The sequence below is a fragment of the Engraulis encrasicolus genome, chromosome 1 (genome assembly GCF_034702125.1).
Source record: "Engraulis encrasicolus isolate BLACKSEA-1 chromosome 1, IST_EnEncr_1.0, whole genome shotgun sequence".
NCBI lineage: Eukaryota > Metazoa > Chordata > Actinopteri > Clupeiformes > Engraulidae > Engraulis > Engraulis encrasicolus.
Window position 1 is genome coordinate 43,289,726 of NC_085857.1, and position 20,638 is coordinate 43,310,363.

The 20,638-nt window shown below is 42.3% G+C and overlaps 2 protein-coding genes across 4 annotated transcripts in view; both read right to left on the bottom strand.

The window, feature by feature from the left end:
- traf5 (Tnf receptor-associated factor 5) overlaps window positions 1–5,649 on the bottom strand; it is a 12,103-nt gene extending 6,454 nt beyond the window's left edge. Inside the window, exons 1-8 of one of the 2 annotated variants that reach the window (XM_063202959.1) lie at window positions 5,551–5,649; window positions 4,430–4,653; window positions 4,260–4,317; window positions 3,727–3,828; window positions 2,727–2,891; window positions 2,103–2,180; window positions 1,593–1,667; window positions 579–671 (exon numbers count right to left, since the gene is read on the bottom strand). In XM_063202959.1, coding sequence (XP_063059029.1) covers window positions 579–671; window positions 1,593–1,667; window positions 2,103–2,180; window positions 2,727–2,891; window positions 3,727–3,828; window positions 4,260–4,317; window positions 4,430–4,647 — 789 coding nt within the window. In that variant the 5' untranslated portion in view covers window positions 4,648–4,653; window positions 5,551–5,649. Of the gene's footprint in view, window positions 1–578; window positions 672–1,592; window positions 1,668–2,102; window positions 2,181–2,726; window positions 2,892–3,726; window positions 3,829–4,259; window positions 4,318–4,429; window positions 5,137–5,550 lie in introns of those variants that run through there. The other variant, XM_063202950.1, reaches the window with a different exon arrangement.
- A 263-nt stretch (window positions 5,650–5,912) lies between these two features.
- rcor3 (REST corepressor 3) lies at window positions 5,913–20,000 on the bottom strand. Of its 2 annotated transcripts, XM_063202972.1 has the most exons (13): window positions 19,781–20,000; window positions 19,597–19,653; window positions 19,149–19,226; window positions 19,002–19,054; window positions 18,688–18,849; window positions 18,196–18,320; window positions 17,727–17,805; window positions 17,318–17,335; window positions 16,585–16,806; window positions 15,546–15,623; window positions 15,365–15,422; window positions 14,271–14,584; window positions 5,913–8,613 (listed from the first exon to the last, which is right to left on the bottom strand). In XM_063202972.1, exons 1-13 carry the CDS (start codon window positions 19,902–19,904, stop codon window positions 8,155–8,157), a joined length of 1,827 nt encoding a protein of 608 aa, XP_063059042.1. In that variant the 5' UTR covers window positions 19,905–20,000; the 3' UTR covers window positions 5,913–8,154. The 2 variants fall into 2 exon arrangements, with proteins under 2 accessions (XP_063059042.1, XP_063059050.1); XM_063202980.1 differs by lacking the exon at window positions 17,318–17,335.
- Between the last annotated feature and the right edge of the window lie 638 nt (window positions 20,001–20,638).

The window sequence follows — 20,638 nt, forward strand, 5'->3', positions numbered from 1 at the left end:
ACTCTGTTGAAAATGTACTCAAGTACGAGTAAATTTACCAGTCAAAAATCTACTCAAGTAAAAGTAAAAAGTAAATAATTTAAAATGTACTTTGAGTAAAAGTAAAAAGTTACTTTTTAACAATCAGCGTTTTCTGTGCAAGGGTTAGAGGAAGAACAGCTAATGTTGATTTCCTCTGAGTTAAGTGAATCTCCATCTTCAGCCTCCATGTCAGCCATCATCGTTTGAGTGAGAGACAGGTCGCACGCGCCAACTCTTTATAAACTAGGCTAGAATTCTAGATTTTTTTGTTTGTTTGTTTTTTTACTCAGTAACGCTTGTGCTGTAAAATGTACCGAAGTGCATTAGGCCTACTCGAAAGAAAATGTACTTAAGTAAAAGTAAAATTACAAATTTTAAAAAGTAGTTTAAAAAGTACAAGTACACAAAAAAGCTACTCAATTACAGTAACGCGAGTAAAGTAATTAGTTACTTTCCACCTCTGGTGTAAGTGTAATGTAATAATGTAATCAATGCAATTTCACTGTATGCATTCTGTGTTGTGTCACGACTGAGACTTTGTCTTGAATGCCTCTTACCTGCTTCTCCAGTTTCCCGTTGCTCTCCAACACCAGTAGAACGTGCTGATTAAACTCTGTGCTTTCGTGGACCTGCACCACAGCTCTTTTAGCCTGTGAGGAGACGGAGGAGGCATTACACTAGGGGTGCATTCCAATATGCAGACTTGCGTCCTCCACTTGCGCTTGTGGCCTCGTACCAGGAAGTAATACGTCGTGATGACATCACTGACAACAGCATTATATTTCAATATCTCGCAAAAGCTCAATTGTAAAGTCATTTTCTCATTTGCAAACTGGATGGTGAATGAAGAATATTCCCCCAAAAATTGTTTTGGCTAGGCTGACAGTGGGGAAATGTAATTGTTTTCTCCACGGAGGCGGGGCATCAGCAAAACGTGAGGTCACAAGCACAAATGGAGGATGCAAGGTTGCATATTGGAATGCACCCTAGATCTACCAAAAGAAGACAAAAATCTCCTCACAGATCAGCCCCTGATTCACTACAAAAAGTACTAATGCTTTCAGACGCGAACCATACTATTCTATGCCATCAGGAAAGTTGGAGACCAAATTGTCATCAGGAATACTCTTAGTGGCGTATAAGGACTATGAAGACCTATCCACAGTTATGTGACCTTGTGTTGGGGATATGCAGTACAAGGCAATTGTATATGCCCTATATATACGTATACTATTATATATTTTATATTATATATATATATATAGAGAGAGAGTATATTTTTCTGGCTTTTTGCCTTTATTTGGGACAGGATAGTGAGGGACAGACACAAAATGAGTGGTCAGAGAGATGGGGAGGGATCGGCAAATGACCCGGGCCAGAGTACCTCGAGTACCCCTAGGAACCCAGGTCGCCAGCGTGGCAGTCTAGTGCCCTACCGTTACAGCCACAGTAGGGCTCAAGGCTATTTTTTAATCTTGTTCTAAATGTCTTACGTTATTGTGTATTATAAACATCATTTTAAACTCTGATCATGCGTATAATTACTATTTGATTGATAGATGTACACATACCCTGGTGATGCAGCCGTATCTTCTGTAAGAGCAGTCTATCTCCTCTTCTGGACACTCCACAGCATGCTCATGGAGCTGATCGATAAACAGGCAAAGGAACAGCATCTAAAAAGCGGGCCTGGTGTCTGGTCGATGCATACTAGCCGTCAGGCTGACCAAGCCATTGCTACGTGCCACAATAGCTCAGGAGATAGGGAGTGCGTCTTAATATGCGACCTTGCCTCCTCCACTTGCTTCCCGTCATGATGACATCACTGACAACAGCATTATATTTCAATATCTTGCAAAAGCTCAATTGTAGTCTTTTTCTCATTTGCAATTGGGATGGTGGGCCAGGAGGCGGGACGAGGAGACAAGCGCAAGTGGAGGAGGCAAGGTCGCATATTAAGACGTACTCAGGGTTATACTTATGCTAACATGCTATTGGTAGCTCATTGCGAAAAAGCAGCCCATCTCGACAGAGCGCTAGCATTGTGATGGAAAGGAAATGAAAGATGCAAGCCTTCTCACCTTATTCCTTTTAATCAGGTGACCACATTTTCTGGGACACTCCACTTTAGCCTCTGGACAAACGGATTGCTCATGTTTCTGTGTGAAGTTGAGAAGACAAGGCAAATGAGATTGAGACTGAATACATTTTCATAATAATTAATTTATCAGTTCTTAAGATGTATGTGTCGTGCAATGTGTAAAATCACATTCAATCTCTCCATAAAGTTCAGAACGGCACAACCAAAAATAGACTTTTCTGCCTTTCATGTGCAACGATCATATCTGCTTTTGATCAGATAAAAAGCTTTACGGGTGAGTCATTTCCATTATACCGCATGTGTTGTCAGTGCCATACAATCTCATTCTGTTATATTTCAATGTCAAAGACTAAATCTGGTGTATATTTTTGTTCTATAAGGGCATGATGTCAGTTGGTGTAGATTGTTTGTGTTAGTGTAGAGCCAAGAGAGCAAATTCAGCAGGTGCGATATCAAAAATGAAAAGGGGGAAAAGACTGGCGAACTCCAGACTTAATTTGATTGTAGAGAGAGCAGAGCCATCAATTCTTTTGCAAGCAGTCTTTTGTACGCAGTGCAGAAATCTTTTTTTTCCCCTTTTCTTAAACAAGAAATGAACACAAACCTTAAGCAGGGCCAGGGTGTAAGGTTTTTTGCAGTGGGTACACAGCTCTAGGCGAAACACACAGCCATTTCGCAGATGGTCCTGGAGGTCTTTCCGTTGGAGGGCGTCTGTGCAGCCCTGGTTTGAACACTGCACCGACTCATATTCGCAACATTTCAAATGGTCCTAGAACACAAACACAGAAAAGAAGCAAGCGGTAGGCAAAAAAAATGCAAGGTCATACCCAAGGGAGACGAAGCTGGGGGAAGTGGGACTTACTGGTGTGTCACTAGTCATCGACAGGGACCCACAGGAGGGGGCCCCACAGAATTAGTTAAAAAAAAAAAAAATTGTTAAAAAACCCCCCCAAAAAAACATTGGGCCTTTTCATATCATATGAGTTAAAAAAAAACAAAAATTAGTAAAAAAAAAAACAAAAACAAAAAAAACATTGGGCCTTTTAATATCATATGAAGAGTTCAGATGCAAAACCCTCTAAGTGCCTTTTCAGAAAATAATCTTTATTCATTTTTATTTAATACAAAGCTATCAAAATTGCATATTTTTTTTATTTTATTTACGTAATATACTATTTATATGTATTATCAAGTACATGAATGTAAACCAAACCAACAACAGGGTTCTCTAAAATATAAAAGTGCAGGTCTTCAGAAATGGAGTTAGGGGGTTTTGCATCTGAACTCTTCATATGAAGGAGGTACACTAGAGCTGGTTATACATAGAACCCAGAACCCATTAATAACATACTGTACTTTCTATGGATTTATTTTGCCTTACAATTTGCATTAAATCTGCCATTTTTTGGGGCACATTTGGGCTTGTATGCCCACGGGGACCCCGGTTCGAGTCCAACCGGGGTCATTTCCTGGCCCTCCCCCATCTCTCTACCAATCGTTTCCTGTCTACTCTCACACTGTCCTGTAATAATAAAGGCCAAACCCCACATTTTCAGCGTGGAATCACTTTCAAATGTGTTTTAAAGTTGTAGAGCCAAGCCAACCTGCAAGTGGCTTAAAGTGGTCTTGTGGGTGCAGTGGGAGGCGTTGGTGCAGTAGACCTCCAGGTTGAGTAGTTCTCTTTTGCAGCAGTTGTCTTGAAACACCTGCCGGGGGTGGAAATAGTGTCTGTTGAGGTTTTCACTCTTTTTCATCGTTTCCTTCACGCAATTGCAAATCTGCAAAATATCTCTGATCTGCCATTGCAACTCTGTTTTAAAAAAAAATTATTATTACTATTTTACTATTCTGTATATGAGGAGTGTCATTGCAAAATGGTGTATCCACCATTATGTTTTACTTTTGCATAGTATTAATGGAAATTTCTGTTCAGAAGTCATATCCTCTAATTGAACATTCTTGCCATTCAAATATTTTGAGAACATACTTCTTAAACCTATTATATAGAAAATACATTTTGCAATGCAGTGCAATGGAATGCCCAATGCAAAATGGCAATTTCCCCAAATGTTCCAAAATGGATATACACCAATTCGCAATGAAACTCTTCATATATCCATGAAGGTTTATGTCTTACCTCCTCTGCCTTGATGGGTATGCTGTCCAACGGGCACTTAGGGCTGCTTTTGCTGTCACTGTAATAAGGCAGGGAACAGCCAAGTATGCGGATCATTTTCGAAACATTTGAAGGTAATCGCAGTTCAAACAAAGGTTATTATAGGCCTACGTTAAGTGAAGTCAACTTACAGCAGCGCTTGGATGCACTGGTAGCAGAAGATGTGACCGCATCCCGCCTGATGAGGGTTCAGCACCACGGTGTTGCAGACCGGGCACATGTACTGATCTCCTATGCGTTCCACGAAGCGCAGCGTGCGCGCGGACAACAGGGTCTCGAGCTCCCCCGATCTCACGCGCTGTCTCGATTGCTCGTTCGACCAGTCGCACTCATTCTCTTCCGCGGACATCAGAACCTGCAACAATCGAAAATGCTGACCAAAAAAATCACACCGGGCCTTTAAAAAACACTTGAGCACAAAGGACTGCGCAGTTATGACGGATTTGTTCATGAGTAGGCCACGGTAGAATACAGACGTCTGTATGTGGTAGTGGCTTTGAATTCGTGATATTTCATCACCCATTTCCTTCGCGGGCTTTATAATCTAAATTGGTCATATTTAACAAGAACCCCCCTCTCCGTGGACCTTACAATCACAAGGAACACGCGCATACGGTGTTGCGTAAAAGGAAAACGGCAATGGCACGATGGAGCGTATGCTTCTAGGCTATGCCAGTGCTATTGACATAGCTCTACACCCAAAACAAGCTCTCTGGCGCACCACACTTTTCAAAACAGAAATCCCCTTACGAAGCGGAACAACGTGCCCGCCCGTGCGCTTGGAGAGAGCACTCCTACACTTCCCTGCACGTGACCCTTCATCAACGCACAGTAACGGCAAAAACAATAGCACATTTTCACCCAAACATGAACTAAATTTTCACGTGGGAGATGTGTTTAGTTGGTTGGGCAAGATCGTATTTAATTGCCCAGCTCATGTCCGCAACCAATGTTGGTGGTGCAGCCGCGTTGAACACTTCTGGGAAATCCCCATCCCCATGCTTCTACACAAGACGGGTATTCTGGCTCCAGTTTTAACAATACACAACATGCGCGTAATGGGGCTACAATAAAAAAGGACTACATTCTGCCTCCTCTGATATTCTCATTCGCACAGTGTGCGAACAGACAACACTCCACCTCTGGAGGTAAAAGTCGCATTAAAAGAGCCCACTTTCGTTTTCACAGCAAGCTTCAACAGTTTCTCAAAAATGCATACATTACTTAAACACACTATAATACCATCACCTACCTCAGAGCAAGCAAGCAAATGCAGGTATAGGTGTTGAGATCTGAGATGTGTTTCCGCCTGGTCTGCCGTACCACCTGCTCTTGACAGTTGTTACATGCGTAACAGCGGGCTACCTCTGCAAGAGCGCATAGTCGCTAAACTAACTTCATACAGTACTACGTCAGAACTGAATATGGCGTGGTGCCATTCATAAGAGCGGAAAAAACCTTCCAGGAACTACAGCTAAGTGTTGCTGCGGCAGTAGCACACACACAGAGAGAGAGAGAGAGAGAGAGAGAGAGAGAGAGAGAGAGAGAGAGAGAGAGAGAGAGATGTGGGGTCACAAATGGGCCTTCTAAAGAGCAGCAGTGATCAGACAAGACTTTAATAGGCACCAATGAGTACTTGAGTACCCGTTTTTAATTCTCAGTTGCTCAGTGACAAGTAATAGTATAACATTCTGTGATACAGTAAAATTACTCACGTTACCAGCATGACAGCTTCATATACCTATAATAACATGCAGACATACAATATCCCGGAATAAAAAGCAACGTCATGTGCAAGTGCCCAAGAAGTCAATATGACAAACAGGTCTCCAAACGGTTTGTCACTGCATTTTCTAATGTCTCATCACTAAGAGGGGAGTCGTTGGCAATGAGGTTTGTCGACCCACCCCCCCATTTTTTTTATTTTTATAAAAAGGGGTTTATACATCGGTATATTTCAGTGTACAGTAGCTAGGATCTCTTGTCCCCCCATTTTTACTCAGCTTGGTACATTACAATACAATGCAATTCCACAAGAACTAAACAATTAGCCTTTTCATTACAGTGCATGCCACATAATTAAGTAATAATAATCAAGCGAAGCGGTGAGTTAGCTGAACTTAAATATGCAGTAAAGGGAGGAGTAAAGGGGGATGGCACATAACATGTACAGTCCATAGATGCCTTGAAGTCAAACAGGTCCATAGTTAAGATTTGGTTAACATGGAGAATTGCCAACCAGGCAATTAAGTTCCGTATGTAGTGCTGATGAAACTGTAAACGATAGTGACAAATAAAAATAAAATAAATAAAACAGGTCAGAGGCCAACAGAAAACACAACAGTAACACACTTGCAAGAGAAAGAGATAAAAAGTGGACATTTTCAATAAAAAAGTACATAAAAAACAGCTGCGTCACAACATGGGGACAATTTCCGAAGGAATAAATAGTGAAAATAAAAGCTGTGTTGTTTACTAACACGCAGTGTTAAATACAAGTGTGTGATTCACTACATAGCTTCACTGGCAAAATGAACCTTTTCTTGGCAAACCCTTGCACTACAATTGCAGACAAATTACAAACCTTTTAAAATGAGTAATTCACCAATCACAGGAGTGGTATATAACAGGGAACAGCATTTTTCTCCCTTGAAATAAGCAAAACACTGACGATGCAGTTCTGAAGGCATGAGTACAAAATGCTTTGAGATGCTTTGACCTTTTTTTTTCATCCATTTTAGAACACCGATCTTCAAAATCTTCCATGCCGTGTTTTACACAGCCGATTAAATAGCAACACTTTCTGTGTTCATCCTCCTTATTTTTACATGTCCAAGTTATAAGAACAATTTTCCCGTCTTAGTCTTTTAAGAGCACTTTGAAAGTTTTCAGTTATGCCACAATTTCGACAAAACCAAAGAAGAGTCCATAGCACCAGGTACAAAAATAAATAAATGCTTCTATATACAAATCACAAATGAGCAATTTTTAACAAATCTAAAAATCACTGAGCTTAGGTTCAGAATTTTACACAAGGAACGACAAAAAACAACGCAAGAACGAGTCAGATGGCCCTTAACATTTTGGTGTCTGATGTTGAAAGTACTTTTCTAAAAAAACAAAACAAAAAATAGGGCCAACAAAAATCTGTGTGAAACCTCAGTTGCGTTATTTTCAACCACATTAAAACTCCCAAGAAACATGAAATACACAAACAGATCATTTATAAGTTATCATAACATAATTTTGATTTACATTTTAAAATGTTTAAATAAATAAAACTACAGGTTAACATGTCTATATCTTCTCAACAACAAGCTCAAGGAAGAACAAAGAAAAGAAAACATCACCTCACCTCCTTGGCGGAGGTCAAAAAAACAAACAAAAAACACCCTCAGTATCTGGCTAGTAATGCCCAGCAAACATTTGTTTTGCCATAAATAAAAAAACGGAATACATCCAGATATTCTCAGAGATATGAATAAAAGAGCATCTCTGTTCCTCTCACCTCCGGACTAGGCCCCTGTGGACTTGGCGTGGGAGTGAGATAGGAGTGTAGCCAGCCAAACCAGACTTATAACATGAAATGTTTAGTCTGGGCTCGCACCATAGGCAAAGTCAGCATTGCTAAAGCCCATCCCAATGACTCACTATTACAGAGATTTAAAACTGGACAGAGTGTTGTAAAGTAGAGGACACAGAGCCAGGCCATATTCATGGATAGCCCAGCTACCATCATCCCCTATGGTGCAAGGCAAGACCAACCCACCAGGCAAAAAAACACCCAAAAAATCCCCCAAAAATCTATTCTGGCGGATGGGTTAGGTCTAGTGTCCGAGGCTCATAGAAGCATGGCTCAGTGCAGAGACGGCGTGGGTGTCTCCGGCTGGGCGTGGACGCCCATGAGAGTGGGGGCCTGTTGCTGCTGGAGGGGGGCGCTGGCTGTGACCGAGGCAGACGAGGAAGAGGAGGAGGAAGCGGAGGAGGAGGGTAGTGGCGGGGGTGCCGCCTGGATGGGGGCAGGCGCCGCCGGCCGGGGGTTGAGGCGGGGAGGCAAGGGGTTGGAGGAGGGCCGGATGAGGGGAGGCGGCTGGTTGAGGGTGGGGCGAGGCTGGAGGAAGCGCTCCTGCTGCTGGAGGGGCGGCGGGTGGCGGTGGAGGGCGGGGGCGGCGGGTAAAGAGGGGCGCAGCAGGGGAGGGGGCTGGTGGAGGGAGGTCGGGCCGCCACTGCTGCTGGTGGTGGTGGTGGAGGAGGAGGGTGGCTGAGCCGTGGCAGAGGACTGGGACACTGGAGATGGACCAGAGGCAGGAGTCACCTGAGAGGGAGAGAGAAGAGAAGAGAGAGAAAGAGAGAGAGAGAGAGACAGAAAATGACAAGAAAGAAGAAATTTGGGCGGAGAGAGGGAGGGAGGCAGAGAAAGAGAGGGAGCCAAAGGAAGGCAGAGAGGTGTGAGAAAGAGAGAGAGAGAGAGCACAGGAGAGTAAGTGGAGGAGATATACAAAGAGAGATGAAACATGGATGAAAAGACAGAAAGGGGAATAGAAGGTAGAATGGACAGACAATGTTAATCCAAACTATACAGCTAGTCATTATTAGGAGTAAGGATAGACCGATATATATATCGGTCAGATATCGAGCCAATATTTGCATTTTTTAAGTATCGGTATCGGCCAATACGCGTGTGGTTTTGGACGATACACAATATTTATTATTTTATGTCATTCGGGTTTGTTTAAAAGCACCAAAACACTTTATTTGGTAACACTTTCTATGAAGCCCATATCTATAGCGCATTATGAGCGCATTTATAACAAATTATAATGCACATTATAATTACTTATGACGCATTATGACTACACCCATGATGTTTCATGATGTGTTATGTAGGCCTGTCACGATAACAATTTTTGCCAGACGATAACGATAACAAGAAATTATTGCGATAATCGATAATATTGTCTCTCTCGCAATTTTCAAACAATATAATGTGCACTAAAAAACACTGCTATGCAAGGTGCGGCCTCCTTCTTGAAACATTGAATGTAACATTTGGGCCAGCAGACCAGCCACCAGAGGTTTAAATAATTAAGATTGACGCCTGCTCCAAGAAGAAATGTGTCAAACAATATAATGACGTAAAAATGCAATAAAAATGTGACTACACCCCTTCACATTTTTAAAGCATCACGGCGGGGGATATATATATGTTTTTAAATACATCCTCATGGAGCACAATAGGCTCTAAATAGGCTTTTTTGTATTTATTATTAAGGTAAGTTATATAGTCTTTCTTTAACATTTTCTGTTATTTATCTTTCTCAAGCACACTGAATGGCTTATAGGCCTATCCATGGTGTGATGTAAAATAACCTACTGGTGGGGTATTGCTAATTCACAAATTATTACTTAGACAGCTTATTTCAAACAAATGCACGTTGTTACTAGCTAATTGTCAGTCAAAACCCAAATCAGCCCTGTTAAAGGCATTTCAACATCAGCAAAAAGCAAAAGAGCATGAACAGATGCACAAGTTCCAGCTCTCTCTCTCTCTCTCTGTCTCTCTCTCTCTCTCTCTCTCTCTCTCTCTCCGATACCCTCGACTGGAACAATTTGCAATTCTGCGCACTTTAAAGTCCTTTATGAAAACCCATACATTGATTCTTATGAGTTATGAGTCGCCATGCCTCTGTTTCCCTGTAGCGCGCTCAACCGTTCACATTCTCCTGGTTTGACAGATTTAAATCCACAAATCTTATGTTCATGATTTGCTTGCGGACTGCCTACTCATATTGTTAGGTCTAACTAAACAAGAAATATAGCGAAAATCACAAAAAGAACAGACAACGAACGTCGGGGTAGGAGGCGCATTGAAATAATAGTGGAAACTCGGCGAGGTTTAAAATAACAGCCTCAGAGCAAGTTTGTCGCGACGGCACCACTATTTCATGTTTGCACAAACACGTCTTCGTCGTGGATATTGGGTTGCTGCGCATGTTTCAAAATGAACATTTGCCTCCGTGTTGGAGCTGTTCATTCCCCTCTCTGAGGAACGTTGCAGATGCGCTGACTGAGACTGGAAGAATATTGCGCTCCTAGTCTCTAGCGCTGATTCTTTGTCGAGGCTTATAAGCGACGCGCGGGAACACCAGCGTTCTATTTCAAAGACGCAAGTAGCCAGATCAATGCACTTTTTTCCAACCAGAATTGCACTGAAACTTAAAATTACACCAACATTTAAGCGTCATTGCGCTGCGTTGGTCTATAACGCGCCATCAGCAGTCTTATGGCTACGGTAGAGAAAGGGAGAGAGGGAAAACAATAACTTATCGTTACTTATCGGGGCCAGAAAAGTGATTGCTCTTGTAAAAAGTTATCGTCCGATTTATTGACTTATCGTATATCGTGACAGGCTTAGTGTTATGTTAACAGTAACGAATAACCATGAATCTATCTTATAATGCTTTATAAATCCAAGGGTGTTATGAGTGCACGTGACTGGATGACTACAGGCTGCCTGACAGGGCTTACAGTGCATTATGATGCATTATAGATGTGTGTTATACAGTGCATTATAGATGATTCCATATGAACTTAACTTTACTTAGAGCACACATTGACGACTTATGATATCACATGGACCATTATAGCATCTTATGAGCCCTTATGACAGTTTATCATCCAGGTCTGTGCATAGAGGGGTATAGGTGCACATAATGTACTATAAGCCCCATCAGGCAGCCTATAGTTTAAGCCAATCATGAGCACTCATGACACCCTTGGATTTATAAAGCATTATAAGCTAGATTCACGGTTATTCATAACTGTTAATATAAAGCATCATGAAGCATTATGGCTGTAGTCATAATATGTTATAAGTAATTATAATGGGCGTTATAATTTGTTATGAATGCGCTTATAATGTGGGCTTTACGTAAAGTGTTACCCTATATTTTTTATTACTTGATCGTTAGACATTACTTGATTGTTAGAGTTGGTGTTTAAAAACCGGGTTCTACAGCTCTACAGGGGGCATTGGGGAGTCCTATGGGGGGCATTGAGAAGGATAAAGCTGAGAGGGGGCGGAACTTAGTTGTCATTGGGGAGCATTAGGGGTGGGCATAGATAACTTTTTAAAATCTAGATTCATCTCACTGTAATTTTGAAATTAATCTAGATTAATCTATATCAAAATGGCTCATTCAGAATAGGCATATCAAGCGCGACAACCGCGAGGTTTAGGCTACCATCTGACATCTCACTGAGTCGCAATTCGCAAATGCGCGATAGCAACACACATTCAGGGAGAGTAGATATTGACCGTTTCAGTTTGACAATATTCAAAATGCATATCACACGGAATGTTTTGCAGTTATAGCACAGGCAAGATTTCTGGAAGTTGTTTATGTCGGGCTGGTACTCACACACAATAACGTCTCTCTATGCTTCACCTCAAACAATAACGTCTCTCTAGTCTACCACTTATGTAAAAGCACTCAAACAACACCTACCACGGCAGAGAGATGAATGTTTTCAGCATGCAAACACTGTTCATATTTATTAGGTCTGCTGAAGCAACAGGTTGTGAGGAGAAGCGACTGGAGCGCAGTCTGAAAGCCTCTGCCAATCAAACACTAGTGAGGTGCATACCCATATTTTGAGAATAGATTAATGTGCGATATTTTCTTTATTTTTCAGGTATATAATGAGCACAAGGTTGTGTGCACATAAGTTGGGAGGCTTATGTTTAGGTCTCGGGGGCGTTCATTCAAAAAAGTTTGAGAAATATTGATGTAGACGATATTGTTTTAACAATATTGGAATTTCACAGCCATGCTAATAAAGATGCTTAAATTGAATCGCATGAAATTGAAATGAGCAAAAGCTGCAACGCAGAGCTAAGTATTTCTTCCAGCCATTCAATTAAATCAGCCAGGTAGAGAAAGTACTATTTGAATCGACTGTGTTAAGTGCACAGATGTTTGGGACTGTATGGTACTCGACTGGCTTTTGCATACTGCTTCTTTATCATAGAGCTTCAGAGAGGTAGGCTCTATCTTCTATCTTTCAGCCATCTGATGCCCTATGATGATACAGTGTGTTAAGAGATTGGGGTGATTTTCTGGGCCATTTGTATTCAAAGTAGTGAAGTCAGAATAATAACCTCAGGCTTTGCGCTGCTGCTTATCCGGAAAGTTAAGATCACGCAAAAGCTCATTTCCCGCTCAGGGTCTTGTGATGCTCAGATGTGAATGTCCTGCGTTGGCCTTTGCCTCTCCTCAACCTCTGAAGAAATATAGTTTGCTGTTAAAAAAAGCTGCTGCTTACAGAGTAGGGTCATTCCTCTAGAAATGTATGTTCCAAATGAGTCAACCAGACCTACGTATGTCAGCAGACCCACGTCTCGTGAAAATCCTCCAAAAACCAAAACCGGTTTCCAAAACCCATGTAGTGACGTATAGAAAAATGAAAACAATCGAGTTAACCTAGCGCTTCTCTCATCATAAAGAAGCAGACCAAGAACTCGTACATGAAAAGAATCATGTAATCACTTCTTCAGTCATATTTGGCCCAAATATAAGACTGGGTTTTTGTTCTTAAAAAATAGCGCTTTAAAAGGGAGAGGTCGTCTTATATTTGTAGACTGGACAAAATAGCGCCAAAAAGAATGGGGGTTGTTTTATGTTCAGGATCGTCTTATCTTCGGGCCAATATGGTAATTCGTCATGCATGAAAGTAGCCATATATAGGCCCTGCCGTGGCCAACCGGTAGACTAGGGTGACCAGCTGTCCGGACTTCGGCCGGATAACCCTGCCCCTTAACTTTCTAACCTAGCGTCCTCGCGCGCACCCCATTGCTTCGACTTGCCGAATCCCCGCCTCCGTGGAGAAAACAGTGAAGTTGGCATTCTAAACTGTAGGCAGAAATCAGTGAACAGCGCTGCCATCTTACCTCAGACTAACTCAGCTGCCAACAACAGTTTTACTTGTAAAACAATAGCCTATTTTTGGGGGGAAGGATTTTCGCATTTCATTACCTCACTCCGATAAAGGAGTCATCAGTACCACTAACTTAATATTGTATCAGAGACGGCAGGTTACGATAGACAAATCCTTCCGTTGTTGTCTGTGTAGGCTATTTCATATATTTTTTTTAAATGTATTTTGGGTAGCCATGCATTCGTAGGCCTAATAGCCAACAATTAATTTGATCTACTTTACTCAAAGTTGGTCAGAAGTCTGTTTATCAGCGGTGTTTTAAGGGAGGCAAACCGCTTCTGTCAACCTTTTTTTTCATGCAGACGCTGGATAACCAACAACACGAGCTCAAAATACAGACAGCGCCCGTGCAGAAAGACGTTTCTTTGCCCTGTTTGTAACGTTGTGAGAACCCTCGGTGTAAAGGCATTTAGCGGACAAACTTAGTTGCACTATGCCACCAGTGCAGGGAAAAATAGACAATAATATAGTTAGGCTACCTTATTTAACTTTCATAGCCTACAGTCAGTTAATGAACTTCATATAGGGCTATTGCACGGAGATTTCCCCGACATAAGGCGACAGCAATTCAGTTAATTCGCTGGGCGAAGTGTGGGGTTATATCTGGAGTAACATGGCGGCCGCAGATATCGGAAACGCGACCGAAAGTCAAGGTCTAGTTTGCGTCAATGACGTTGCCTCGCATCTCGAGGCCATAAGCAAAAGGCTAGGAGGAAAGGAAAGACAAAGAGAGGGACCCACGGACGTCGTGAACAGGTCGTAAAAACGGACCGATGGCCACCCTAGGTAGGGCACTCGCCTGCCATGCGGCTGAACTGGGTTCGATTCCCGGCCCGGGTCCTTTGCCGACCCCTCCCTGTCTCTCTGCCAATTCGCTTCCTGTCCACCTCTTACACTGTCTTATCAAATAAAGTTGAAAAAAAAAAACCTTAAAAAATACTAAAAAAGAAAGTAGCTATGTATATATAATCTCACCTCTTCCTCCTCCTCGTCGGTGCTCTTGACGGAGGGCGTGCTAGAGCTGTTCTTGGTGTCGTCGCCGGTGGCCCCCAGGTGGCCCAGGCCCAGGCCGGTGGAGGAGGTGCAGGAGGAGGAGGAGGAGGAGGAGTCTCCGACCCCGTTGGGGCCGCGCGGGCCGCTGGTGCCCTGCTCCGCCTCCCACTCCTGGAGCACCTCCTCCAGGTTGAAGCGGCGCCGGTAGTTGACGAAGAAGTTCTTCACCTGGCCCACCGTCTTGTTGCCGATCACGTCCGCGATGGCCTGGAAGTCCTTGCCGTACTTGCGCACGCCTGGACAGGAGTGGAGTTAGAGGTAGGAGATCTTTAAAGGTACACTGTGTGAGATTTTTAGCTGTTTATTTCGAGAATTCATGCTGCCCATTCACTAATATTACCTTTTTCATGAATACTTACCACCACCATCAAATTCTAAGTATTCATTATGACTGGAAAAATTGCACTTTTCATACATGAAAAGGGGGATCTTCTCCATGGTCCACCATTTTGAATTTCCAGAAATAGCCATTTTTAGCTACAAAAATGACTGTACTTGGGCCATACTAGAAAATATTAGTTTATTACTAAGTAAACTTTCATGAAAAGATCAAATTTGGCAATAGGCAACCCAGTTTCAATGAGCAGCATAGTTGCAGTACCTTTTTTGACCATTTCCTGCACAGTGTCCCTTTAATAAAATGTTCGTGCATGGGCCCTGCCGTGGCCAAACGGTAGGGCACTCGTCTACCATGCGGCTGAACCGGGTTTGATTCCCGGCCCAGGTCCTTTGCCAACCCTTCCCCATCTCTCTCTCCCCACTCACTATCCTGTCAAATAAAGGCAAAAAAGTCCTTGTACAAATTATGTAAATTATACCTTTATTGTTATAAAATAAAGTTAGTTACTTAATCATTTTGCCCACTTTTTATGCTGCCTCATGTTGCTGCACATCAACACATTCTATTCTAATGAACTTCATGTGTAACTTAAAAATCTAGCAGGCCTTGTACACTCTGTGACAGCCAGAGTAAAATGAAGCAGATCTATGTTCACATTTACACCATATAGTCCTACCTTGCACCGCAAGAAGCTGCTCGTCGGTGGTCCACCGTGCGTTGACTTTCTGGTTCGCCTGGAATGTAAAAATGTGCAAGAAATTACCATTACCGCACCAACATTCAGAAATGGACTAAAAAGCGAAAAATACTATACTCCAATGTCGTGTCATTGACAACCACTTTGACATCTGCTTTACCTCTGGTAGACGGAGTTCTTCAATGCCAATGTCCATCCTCTGTTTCAGACTGCTGTTCAGCTGTTTGGAATTCTGAACCTGAAGGACAGGACAACAGAAGATAAATACAAAAAATACATCAAACCCTCAAACACAAGCAGGTAACTAGAGTGCTTCTGGGTCTGCACCTTTTCCCTTGGTCTCATCAGTGTAGGGGCTCTCAAACTTGATATAGGTACACAAATGCCGAGGCACTAAATGTTACAATTTTTACTTTTTTATATTTGGTTACAATGCCTACGCGTTTCGTCCCTTATGGCCTTCCTCAGGACGATACGCTCTTAAGATTTTACAGGTTTCTCTGAATCTCTCTCTTACTTTTGCTCTTGCTTTCCTCACTCTCCTGCTCTTTCTTTTGCTCTCTCTTTTCTCTTTTGTTTCAGGACTGATTGACTGATTACTGACACCTACTTCGCATGCACACACGCTAGACATTCAACCCCTAGACATTTGGCCATTGATATCATTTGAAAATAAATATTTAAAACTGTATTTTGGTTGTCGTGTCCCTCATTTACGTTTCAACCCTTGTAACGAACCAGGGTCGTAACAGGCCATAAACGTCGGGCACTCGAAACATACAGGGGTTGGACAAAATAATGGAAACACCTGTCATTTTAGAGTGGGAAGTTTCATGGCTCAAGTGGACCAGCCTGTTGGCCAATCTTCATTAATTGCACATTGCACCAGTAAGGTGAAGTGTGAAGATTCAATTAGCAGGGTAAGAGCACAGTTTTGCTCAAAATTTTGCAATGCACACAACATTATGGGTGACATATCAGAGTTCAAAAAGGAGAAATTCTTGGTGCACGTGTAACTGTTGCATCTTTGACCAAGACAGCAAGTCTTTGTGATGTATCAAGAGCCACAGTATCCAAGGTAATGTCTGCATACCATCAAGAAGGATAAACCACAACCCACTCTAAAATGACAGGTGTTTCCATTGTTTTTTCCAACCCCTGTACGTTCCCCACCCGACCCCGTTGCATTCCACCCGCACCTGTCTCTTGAGGGAGACCAGCTCCATGTCGAGCTGCCGCAGGACGGTGTTGGCGGCGCTGGAGCTGCAGGAGACGGCCACCACGTCGTCCTGCGTCAGGTACATGCCCTTGGGGGGGCGGCACTTGGAGCGCTGCGAGTGGTGGCGGTGCTGCAGCGTCTGGTGGTCCCGGCGGCCCAGCCCCACCTTGGACGACGTCATCATCTGGGTCTCCGAGTGGCTCTGGTGGTGCAGAGAAAGGACAGGAAGAGATAGAGGAGCGTAAATAATAATCGAAATGTATCGATGCATCGGCCGGCGATTTAATCGAATCGCATCGTATCATATCATGGGGAATTCTTAAGTATCGAAAATAATCGAATCCCTGCTTTAAGAAATCGATACTGTATCGTATCGTCATGGAGGCTGTGATTTACACCCCTAAAGAGATAACACAAGATGATTTAGATCAGCGGTTCTCAACCTTTTTTGAACAAACGCCCCCTTGGCCTCATCACAAGTCCCCCCCCCCCCAGCCATCATCATTGTCGTCAGACAACGCCCCCCTTAGTATCAAAAAATTAAACGTACTAATGGAAACTAAGCACTGCCCCCTTCTCAGCTGCATCCTTCTCAACGCCCCTCTTAGAACTCCCCAACGCACCTTGGGGGGCTGTACCACCCCCGTTGAGAAACACTAATTTAGATGAACAGAAATATGTATGAACACAGCATGGTATGAAATCATCATCACCTGAGTTTCTGCGTGGCTCTGGTGGTAGACGATCAGGGGAGGAAGGATGGTACAGTTCAGTACATGTTAATAATTAAAGATCATAGTTGTACATCTACACTTTTCAATTACACTTTCTACATTTAAATGTCTTTTACTTTCAATTTACATACTTCTACAATCACGCAAGGATAAATGTGTTTGACTTTGTGATGAAAACACTATTCTGAGCTAGAGAACATACAGTGGGAAAGGATTAGGCAGAGAAATAAAGACAGTTCATTCCTGGACAAGACTGGTACTTCTCGTCAAAACCCCAGGCCCCTTATCACCCAAAGACTCCAAGATGTGACTCCAACTAATGTGACACAAGACACTAATGTCTTATCTGCTGATATTTAGTCAACAGCGGTCCTCCACAATCACGCACCTCTCTCTTAGTCTCTTTAGTCGGATCGTAGTCACTGTCATTCGCTTCAATAGGATTGGCGTCGTCCATTTCTTCATCACTACAATGTGAAATGAATATTGTTAAGATCTCACAACTCAGTCTGGTCATTCATTTTTTTAATTTATTTTTTTAAACAAAATTTGCTTTCTACCTTCAAAACAAAGGGATTAAATGAGTAAAAATAACAGAAAAAAAGGGGGAAAACTAAACGTCTAATTTCAGATTTTTAGATAAATTACAACAAAATGTCCTTAGTAGACCTTGTATATTACAGATACTTACTCAATAGTGTGTACAGTTTATTACCATGTCTTACTACACTGTATCTCAGTATCTGTTGTTACAAGAGATATTACATGTGTCTTTTAAATGAACAGCAACAGAAGAATTTCACTGAGATTTGTCTAACTGCACTTAATGACAATACACCTGAGCCAGACAAACTTGCCTCTCCTCCTGGTTGTTTCTGTTGGCCAGCTTCCGAGCCTGCCGGTCCATCAGACTGGTCCTGGAACGCGTCTTCTTCCATGAGTAGTAGTACTTCACCAGGCTGGATATCGACTTATCTGGCAACTACAGAAACATCACATTATTAATCTGTTTTTCCCGATAGCTGGACACCACTTTGATTTATATCAGGCAGCCTTGGAAATACAACAAGACAATTTGTTATGTGTATGCATAGAAAAAGGCCAAAATAGAGTAATTTACATGTTACATTAGTATGCCATCTTGCTTTGACTATGACCGAACAGTGCTATGTATTCAGATGTAAATATACTAGAAACTGTATTCCTCGCTGTGACAATGCCACCTAGTGGTGGGGTAACGCTGGATACCAGGACGTAAACAAAACATTTCATTCGTTTGGGTGTCCTTTGTTTTCTTATAACACATGAAGTGAAAGGAGAGTTTGTCAATGTTTTTTTTTTTTTTTTACCATTTGCTGTATCCGGTGGAAACTTTTCCCATGAAAGCTGAAGGCCTGCTCGAACAGAACTTTGTCTTCAACAGTCCACTCGTCAGGGAAGGGGGTGAAGTTAGGAAGATCCGCGAGGGACTTCTCGATGTTGTGTTTGTGCCAGAAGAGCATGCCGAGAGCCTAACAAACAAACAAACAAACAAACACAACACAGCAGAAGCCAAGCTCTTAGTTGGTCTACAATGCATAATGGCACATGTTACAGTTTACTTCGTGTTTAAAAAGGCGGGCTTTCACTGATAATAACGACGTAGTGACGCTTTTACACATACCTGCTCAACATTGTATCCGTGTTTCTCTTTGGCAATGGCGATGTATTCGTCCACTGTAAACAATGTAACGTGTCTGTTGTTTAATTGAACCAAACAGCGATACACACAACAAAAACACGTGCCCAACGTGGAAGTGACTGTACTTACATTTCGTATCCAAAATACTATGGTAAGGAGACCACACTAACATCCCACCAACGTCTTTATCGGTGTATTTCGTCGCACCTGCACAGTGAAATAAGTCACGTTTATTCACTTCAAAGGGGGATTCGTGTAAGCAGAATATTGACAAGTTATGATGAGCGCAAATCGGTTGCGCTGTACGTAACTGTACACAGTCTGCAGTAGACAGCAGTGTAGTAGACAAAGAACAAGTAACAAACAATGTTTATAAACAAATACGTACAAATATAGAAACCAGGGGTAATATGAAAACAAATGCGTCGGTTAATTCAAGCTCTGCACTTAAAGTTTACGAATCCCCTTCATGGTCGTGTTTTCAACATGTACCGAGGCTACCACCTCGGGCAGCAACATAGCTGTTCGGCTAGTCACTTTCAGAACAACTGAACTGAGAAAGGCAAGTTAGCCTTACCCGGGTCGTAATCGGGAATGTTTGCTTGATAATCACATCCAACTCGCATACCCACATCTGTGAAGTAAAACGTTAATGTGTTGAGTTAGCGGCATGCATCTCTTCACAATTTTGAAATTAAATTCGCCCGACGTAAAAACCAGCATAGAGAATTCGGAATGGAAATGTGTGTCCGAGGCTATACCGTGCTCGTCGTCACTGCCACTCTCATCCGAAAAATGTCCATTCGAGGCGTTTGAGGGGCTTTTCGTCCCATTAGATCTCCCTTTCCCAAGATATTCCGAACCTTTATCCATCATCCCAGGCATCGTGAACGCATTAAATGGATAATATGTCAGAAGGAAATTACAGGTATATGCATACAGTGCACAAATTATTCAGGCTTGTCTCCCTCAATAACCCCCTTGCTACGCAACTGTGACACCGTGCCACTGTCAAGTATCCATTCACCCATTTCTATGCACGACAATATTATACTTCTTCTATGAGCAATATGTTATTTCACACGTGAGTCAATATTTATGGGGGTACAAAATAAAATTACACTTATCTACTGCATATTTTGCACCATTGTCTCACAAACAGCCCATGTTTTGGAACCTATTTTTTCCTGGCGGAAGGATCTACTTTGCCCCGAGTGAGTGGTATGTTGCCTTTTGGTTTTACGGGTGGTCTTGAAGAATGGGGTATGTATGTCCACACAGTAGAAACGTGCAGAATGTTGTTCAGTAATATTTTATCTAGAAGTGTCTCATTTTAATCTCAAATGGGAATATCGTCCGGTTTGTTTTGTGTTCATGATTTTATTATATTTAATGCATGGCATACATAACACCGCAAGGGGGTGCCATTTCCACGTTTTACGGTGTAATAGGACTTCCTACCTATTAATTAGCTAGTTATTAACTATGATAAAGTGTCAGCGTCTAGGTCAGTTGAGTCTTCATTTCTGTTTTTTTCCCCCCGAATTAATATGTTCAAGTTTGACACCAAATGTGATAAAGGTCAGCTAAGCTTCAGCAATTCAGCTAGCTGTCAGCTG

Bases quoted from the DNA above. Each gene is read 5' to 3' on its own strand.
- rcor3 (XM_063202972.1), bottom strand. From the start codon at position 19,904: ATGCCTGGGATGATGGATAAAGGTTCGGAATATCTTGGGAAAGGGAGA. The intron at 17,806-18,195 runs GCAAGTTTGTCT...TTCACATTGTAG, and splicing joins AGAAACAACCAGGAGGAGAG to TGATGAAGAAATGGACGACG. The intron at 14,585-15,364 runs GTAGGACTATAT...ACTCCTGTCCAG, and splicing joins GCAGCTTCTTGCGGTGCAAG to GCGTGCGCAAGTACGGCAAG.